At 47.8% G+C, this 8,020-nt stretch overlaps 2 protein-coding genes across 2 annotated transcripts in view; both read right to left on the bottom strand.

Annotated features, from left to right (window-relative positions):
• Positions 1-5,213: 5,213 nt before the first annotated feature.
• On the bottom strand, positions 5,214-5,634 carry Pmar_PMAR009249 (hypothetical protein; the record flags this gene model as incomplete). The annotated part of the gene is made up of 2 exons (XM_002764787.1): positions 5,214-5,581; positions 5,631-5,634. 2 exons carry the CDS (start codon positions 5,632-5,634, stop codon positions 5,214-5,216), a joined length of 372 nt encoding a protein of 123 aa, XP_002764833.1.
• Positions 5,635-6,836: 1,202 nt separating this feature from the next.
• Pmar_PMAR009248 (hypothetical protein) overlaps positions 6,837-8,020 on the bottom strand; it is a gene marked incomplete at both ends in the record, with an annotated part of 2,098 nt that continues 914 nt past the window's right edge. The window contains 3 exons of the mRNA XM_002764786.1: positions 6,837-6,862; positions 6,947-7,001; positions 7,216-7,258. Of these exons, the coding sequence (XP_002764832.1) occupies positions 6,837-6,862; positions 6,947-7,001; positions 7,216-7,258 (124 nt within the window). The remainder of the gene's footprint in view (positions 6,863-6,946; positions 7,002-7,215; positions 7,259-8,020) is intronic.

The following is an 8,020-nucleotide window of genomic DNA, read 5'->3' as shown; positions in this document are numbered from 1 at the left end:
TGGACATGCAAGTTGCATGTCCAGCAGAGGAATACGACTCAGTCCGTGATAATGATCATGTACCCCATCAGACGCGGTCAGTTCTCCAGGAGATGAAATGACCATGACTACTTCTTTCGACTGACGAGTTTCCTTCTTTGGAGTTCTGTCGCCGAGGCGATCCATTTCTGGAATCGTCGCGCGGGCTCGATTCAGGTAGTCCGCTCTCTTATTAGACGCTCCCTTGTTGTGCGAGAAAGATACGGCGCAACCATGACCACTCTTGATAGACTAAACAGCAGAGCGCATGCTGTTTACCAGCCTCTCCAATGCGACGTGCTCAATCAACCTGGTTGATCTGGAATGACTGTATGTCGTGTCATCATTCATTGCAGGTATTTTCTTCATCATCATTGGTTCTGTTCACGATGCCGAAACGTGGTTACTACTTCAACAACAACCATGGTTACAACAACTACAACGACAATGGAAATCACCAATCCAGGCGAGCCCGCCAGCTCAAATGGAGGAGATATGGAAGAGAAGAGGGAGTTCAAGAGGGACTGAGTGAATCGATGTTGATGGCATTGGCAGGGTACAATCGTACTCTGCTAAGTGAAGACAACTAGATGCTAAGTCAGGCCTTAATTCTTCCTCGCATTGTCGCAATATTTCTCCCTTGCAGATACTGAAACTACAACTACTGGTGCCACTACTACTAGGTCCACTACTACTAGTCAATGTTTACATCTGTAACAGTGTTTGCATAATGTAAACATTGCAAACTCAAGCAGTGACTGCTTGAGCAGGAAGTCTCGCACTTGTTTGCTTGATTTAAGTCTAGCCCTATTTATACCGGCACGTGTAAAACTTACTGAGTGGATAGACTCAGTCAGATTATCATCTAATCTTGTGACAATGAAGAAGGTATGGTTCATAGGTGAGACAAAAGGTGCTCCCAGAGCATCGATGTTGAATGATGACCGCAGGTACGCGGCGTACCGTACGCCTTCAACTTTGCGAAGTACTTCTCATCGTCCACAACACACTGAGGGAGAGAGAGTCGTGGATCTCGCTCGATGGGCAGGCCTTGAGATCTTTGGTGATTTGCTGAACCTGAGGCTGATCTTCAGGCAACAACTTAGCTCGCTTAGTGGATTCTTGTCTATGTCTGCGAATGGGCCGCCACATCGCGCAAAGAGCTTGAGGGCTTCAGAAAAGTGTGCTACTCAGAGCGCGGATTATTCACACTTTAATGGGAACCTCCGAATAGAGGTAGCCCAAGACGGAATTCTCAAGTCCGAGTGTCGCTCCGAGTACTCGGACTCGGCCCTCGGAGAGTAGGAGCACTTTAATGCACGAGATTGTTTCGAGCCTGGGAAGTCTGCTCGTCCGAATTCTCGGACTCGGAGAGGTGAGCACTTTAATTGGCTTCCGAAGACATACGCGAGGATCAAATCGAATCAAATCAAATCGACTCGGCGATTGAGACACTGCTCGCGTTGATATCATCGCGGCTCGCCTTGTGCCCTCCGCTACTTTCATCATGCAGGGAAACGGTTCAGCCATGTGGTTGCCCAACACTCAACGCAAATGTTCGCGCATGTTTAAGTCTGAGACAGTATCTCAAACATCGTCATAGTATGACGGTCATACAGCCTCAATTTGGTCTGTAGGATAATACGCGGGCGTTATGATATGATGAATTGTCATCGACAGACATAATACGCTCATATGTCTGCACGCGGCGCTTACAATCGCATATCGACTCCCATTGGTGTTCAATAGCACTCCTATTTGTAGATTTGCTACAAATTAGGTGAACATAACAGCGTAATCACATTTTGGTGAAATCATTGTTCTATGTGTATAATAGGCAGCATACTTGACTTCGAACCGCCTCTGAATCATTTTGTTGGATATACTACTTGACTGAAGCTAACTACTCGACTACTATACTACTTGACTAAATAAGCTCACCACCAGGTGCAGTGCTCATGCGTGAAGTTAACGTCCTCGTAAGAGCACTACCAAGAAGAATGGTTTCCATCCAGCTCAATGTTCTGTGAGGCGCAGTCGGTATCAACCAATCTGATGCGGAAACATCAGATACTGGATCAAGAATAAAAGAGCTACCACACCCGCAGGGGTCCCCTGCCAGGGGAGAACGGTGAGGTGGTGGCTCTCGAACGAACAGGGTCAAGACAGCAGAAATGAAGCACTCATCGATGAAGTTGTAATGATAGGTTACATCATATCTCTCTCAACTCGATGTCTTATCAACATTGTTGCTTGTTGATTCAACAAGCGCAGTTCACGTCGGTCGGAGTTAGACCCCCTGGACCGCATGAACACTTCCCAGTCTCCCAGTCACAGCGGAATCCACCAGTGAATATGAAGCCCACGCAGGCATCGGGTCCACAAGATGGCCGACCCGCGTAGGCTAGAGATAGAAGAGTTACTACGGCGGCACGGGAGAACATCTAGGATGGTGAAATAACTGATATCGTGGTGAGAAGCCCGATATGATAGTTATGGAGCGAGCGGGACCATAGCGACGCTGAACACGTGGCATCTAGCGAGTCCTGCCACTCCGTCGAGAAAGCCTTGTGGTACTAACTATCGGCACTGTCGATTCGACGTAGCTACTTTCAACATCATTTGACGATGTCCGTCAATTACCCGGCGACTCGATTGGGCGTCACTGACGCTCAATTAAGCGGTGGTGACGCTGCGTCACCAAGTCACGTGTAATGCACACGTGATTTGGTGTCGCGCCGCGTGTTGTGGGTCCAGTTTGCCTGCACCCTTGTTATCTCATTCGCCTTCCTCTTTATAGCGAATGAGCCCTATATCGATTACTGTGCTGAGCATAGTGTGGTATTCGTGCAGAATCTAAGTGCAGGTAGTGCGCTTACTGTTGTTGTCCTAGGGTCGTAGTATTGGTTGCTCGGCCAGTCATCTCGGAATACCCTCCTTTCCGACTCGGAAATTCCGAGCTGTTGCACTTGAACAGAGATGCACTCGGATTCGGGGGACTCGGAACTCGGAGCTAGTTAATAAGAGTCGGAACTCGGAACGATTGAGCACTTGAACGGGCTCCTGGTTAGAGGGACGTGCTGACCAAGTTACGTCACGTCACCCAGCACATGTCGCACGCCCTAGCTGCCGTAGCGCCGCGTTACTTGCGCCACCAGCGCACGCCCACGTACGCGAGCTCCAAGGCTCGCACGCCAGCTACAGTCTGAAACCAACAAGCGGTTGGCAAAGTGAAGTTGGCATAACCATTCGGAATTGTTGGGAAAGGACAATATGTCAACCGCGAGGAAGAAATTCAACCAGTCGGGCAGAACCAGATTGAGATTGATTATTTTCTTCAACGAGTTCACACTGTGAATCACACAAGACAGAGTAATTAGCAAACGAAAATAATAATTGAGCCTCGAGGGTTTGTACTAATAGGACCAATACAACATGTATGGCTGAACGAGCACATCCCGAGACAAAGTCTCAGCGGCGCTGGGTCAGCGCATTGTCGCCTAGTGACGACTCCTACAGGGGATGGGTTCGTCCGACAAACTCACCGCGGTGACTAATGCTACACTCTGTCGGCCAAGGCAACCCCGTGGCTGATAGTCTGAGCGTATCTGTCATCCAGCAGGTAAGGTCTCAATGAGACCGTCCCATTAGCTTCGGTGCTGCGCGATTTCAATGCCGTTGATGAGGTCGCGTTAGACGAAACGGCTGAAGCGGTCACAGGCTGATCGTCAAGCAAACGATGAAGATTATCTTTACCACAAGCCTTGTCGTGTTGTGATTTTCTGTTTTATCGTGTCCCACCGTCTCAAATGCTATCGATGTTATGCTTGCTTCGCCGATCTAAATGGCCTCAACGAATGAACTCCAAGTCGTTGCCGATTTCGACTGCGGTCAGACTTTGAACATCAGTTGTGACCCAATGTTGTCTCTCTCTGTTGAATTGCTGACAGCATTTTTTCTTGCTACTTTATTACAGCAATTTGCTGTAATAAAGTAGCAAGAAAAAATGTATAACATCATATCCTCATTCACACACCAAATATGGATCAGAGCTGTCACATGCAATACACCCTTCATGCGAGTAAACACGCAATCTCGAGCTCGACGTTTCAGGCCTTCTCCGCGCGATAGTCAAGATGGAGTTCCCACTAGTTGCCACGATAACGCAGTTCAAAGTCATAGAGACCCATACTCTCAATAGTGACCTCAGCTAAGCCTTCAAGTGTTTCCCAGGAAAGCTTCAGTGAACGTAGTTAGAGGAACTCTTGGGATTGTCAGAACAGTGAGTGTGTTAACTATAGATGGGCAGCGTAACGTTTTTTTACGGTCTAAGTTACGGCGTGCGTAACGTAAGCAGTTTACGGGTTACGGAAAGGCCTCACGACTTCACGGTTGGTGCTGAACTGCTTTTTTAGAATTGTGGCGGAAAAATTCGCTGTAATGCACTCCTCCATAGCTCAAATAGTTGTTAAGCTCATTTCTCGTGGCTTGGATTCAACCGAACCGCTGAGAGAGTAACATTTGGTTTCGCATTTGCCACTCGTCTCCTTTGCAAATTCCGTCCGTCTCACTCCCAGGCTGGCCCGGAACTGCCAAGCCGGCCTCATCTACGGATTCGCATTCACATGAAATAGATTTAGGCAACATGAATGGCCAATCCTCGTTTTGTCCTCTCCATCTCCGTGAGACCCGTTATGGCGCCGTAATTTTACGGTACGGAGCTTGAAGCGTAACCGTAAAAGTGAGCCGTAATGGTCCGTAACGTAATTCTGCCCATGTATAGTGTTAACGGCAGGTAGCCCGCTCGCTTGAGGGTTGGTAGACATTGACTGAACCCAACAAGGCAGAATTTGGGCCAGGATGGATACTGTACCAATCTCTACAATATGGATCGTGCTACAATGAGGCTAATACCACAGCTATATACGCGTGCAAGTTGGCACGCAGACGCAGACGCAGACGCACAAACAAACAAGGTAGGAGGCCTTGGCAGAACACTATAAACTTGAAGGACTAAAAAGTTGCTCTCAACATTCCTCTAACAGTGTGATCTCCCTCTTGTTCCGAAAGTTTAATGATTAGGAGTTAACGCAAAGTACAAGACTTTGTAGAAGCTTATTCAACATAATAAATGAATATATAAAGTCCTTAGCGCTAAGATTCGCATAGGGCTAGTGAATCATTCACTGTGAATGTCATTTGTGTATAAGCAAGGGACGAGAATACACAATGCACAACGAGGCCTCTTGTTTAACGCCGTGGCTTTTCCGATTGCTGGACTTATCGAAAATGCTATTGATGAAAGACTTGAATTTCTTGGCCATGTCTGCTGTACCAGATGAGTCACCGTCTGTCTCGGTCTCAAGATTCGACTCAAGGGGCTGAATCTCCTCGATGGCAGCAGTGGTCTCGCCAACATCGGATGCCTCGTTGGTAGGGATTACCTCCACAGACACCACACCGGCCCGACGGTTCGCCTTCTCGACAGCGGCCAATGGCCTGGATTTCTTGCCCTCCGTTGTTTGGGTCTTAGCATCGACATCCTCGTCTCCTCCACATTTGCCTGAGCAGAAAATTGCTAAGGAAGCACCTCGAAGAACTGTTTGTATTACCCATCACACTCGACGAGTTCCTCTCCTGTGATCCCGTCCTCGGGAGACCTGTTCGACTCGGCAGTCTCGACTGCCCTGGGAAATTCGTCCAGAGTCTCAGGAATCCACTCTGGATCAGAGAGCTCGACTCGGCCGGTTTGTGGAGGCTGGGTACTTCCAGGAGAGATTTAACACTAGCTGACTTCCCGGTAGAGGGCTTGGTCACTGAGAGATAAAGCTGTGAAGTGGCAACTGTCGAAAAAATATGATGCCTCGCAGAGGCATTCGACCCCTTAGGATTCCTAAGTTAGGAATATACACTACACACAAGGCAGTGGGAACATCTGGAGGATTGAACCCATTCCTAAGCCCCTGGTAAGCCGAGAAGGCAATGAAAGCAATACGCTCATTGCGAGTCGCCAAGTAAAGTATCAACTAGTCACCAAGCTCGCCATGAGCTTCAAAGTCATTATGAGGCACGAAGCCTCTTATTAGCCGCTAAGGCATTTGAGGGCGCGAAGCCTCCTATCGCTCGAGAAGGCACTTAAGGACGCTAGGTCTCTTATCAACTTTTTGGAATAAAAAGTTATAGGAATTACCCTGTCTGGCAGGTTTTGCGTGTTTGATATCATCCGAATCTCTTGAGTTAATTTCAGTCACAGATTCGGACTCCCCATACTCGAATACGTATATGCCCGAGCTTTCAGCCTTATTCACTCCCATACCGAGGAGAAATCGGTCAAGATTGGTTTCCTCGGGATTTTCGGCGGGCGTCGTTAGGCGTTCGCACGATAGGCTTGAAGCCTATAGCCGCTACGCTCCGTTTTTTTTCACAAGGTGGCTGAAGTAGGTGCGCATTTTCGAATTCTTTTTCTCTGATGCTTCTCACACGCCGCCTTCACTTCAAACGATTGGAATGTCCATTTCACGAGGCGCGCTTGCACGCACATTAGCGCGCGCCCTGATAATCGATTTGTTAGAGCGCACTTTCGTCGATTTCTTGAGACGCGCCTTCCGCGTTGCAATCACTGGCACCCCGAAAAGTTGCTCACGAAGCGCCCGCTTCGTACCCTTGTTATTCAAGGAGGCCGCTCGAGGGCGCTAAGCCTCTCATTTGCCGAGAAGGCAGGTCGACGGCGCTAAGCCTCTTATTAGCCTAGAAGTCAGTAAAAAAAGGCACTGAGTACCCTGTTTGTCGCGAATGCACTCGAAAGCGACAAGCCTCGTTTATTTCGCGAAGGCAACAGCGGGCACTAAGGCCAGTACACCAAGAAGACTTGCAAGAGAAGGGGTATACGTTGGAAGGCAAAAAGCTGAATTGAGCTCTGGCAACTCACCTTGCCGATGCTCGAGAATTGCTGATTCTGAATCGATCACAGGATCAATGACGATCTGCGCAAAATCCTGTGCGCAGGTTCGATCTCTCGGAATATGGCCCGTTTTCTGACATATGTTAGTGCCCCCCAACCAACTTGGGACAAGACTCAAAAAGAGGAAGGAACGACACTGGTTCATGGATGAAACCATCTCGGTCGCACGACCTACGGTTCGATCGATAACATGAGAATATATCTGGTGTATTATAAGCAATGAGTTGGTGTATTACATCAACATATTTTTCATTTCGTGCACTCGCTTGAACTTGCTTTCTAACGAAACCTTCACATAAGACGGTGCAAGGAGGTAATGCGTACGTGGTTCATATAGGCTCTTATCATAAGAGCCTTTATGAACCGCCATAGGTTCATAGGTCTTCTTCTTGCCAATACGTTATAAGAGTCTTATGACGACCGTGCCCGGGAATGGAATAGGTTTTGTTATTACTGTAGTGTAACGGCCCGTTACTAACGGGAAATGTTCATGTATTCAGGGCGAATCTTCCAGGATCTACCCTCACAGACTGAAGTCTTCTTTCTTCCTTTAAATTGTCACTTTCGGCTGTGGGGCGTAGTGACTAGAGTTTCGTCTTGTCAAAAATGTCTGATTCAAACTGTGATTCCCTGATCTAGAAGATCAGGTCTTCGAAAATACTCAGATTCAATGGAAATTCCATTATGGAATCACGCGAGAGATCAGCCTCATGAGCAACGCATATTGAGTAAGAGTATCAATCAGCCAAAAAATCAACTTTAAATTCTCAAATGAGCTCGGAGATTCACACATCATCGCGATGATACTGATTTCTCGCTCCAGAGTAGAAAATCAGTGAATCAGGGGTTAATACTCACCATCTGATTTTTTCATCTGAGACTCAGATTCTGAGTAAATACTCTGACTCACCTGTTTTATCAGGGTGATTCTGATTTCAACTAATTGCAAGTTGCATCATGCAACAGGTGCGGATCATCCGCATACGGCTCCAGAATTCACACTGAAACTCCACTCCGAGATTCGCGAGCAAAGGCTTGGAT

Source organism: Perkinsus marinus (genome assembly GCF_000006405.1).
Source record: "Perkinsus marinus ATCC 50983 genomic scaffold scf_1104296976154, whole genome shotgun sequence".
Classification (NCBI taxonomy): domain Eukaryota; phylum Perkinsozoa; order Perkinsida; family Perkinsidae; genus Perkinsus; species Perkinsus marinus.
Note: the sequence above shows the minus strand (reverse complement) of the source record. Positions and strands in the feature narration are given on the sequence as shown.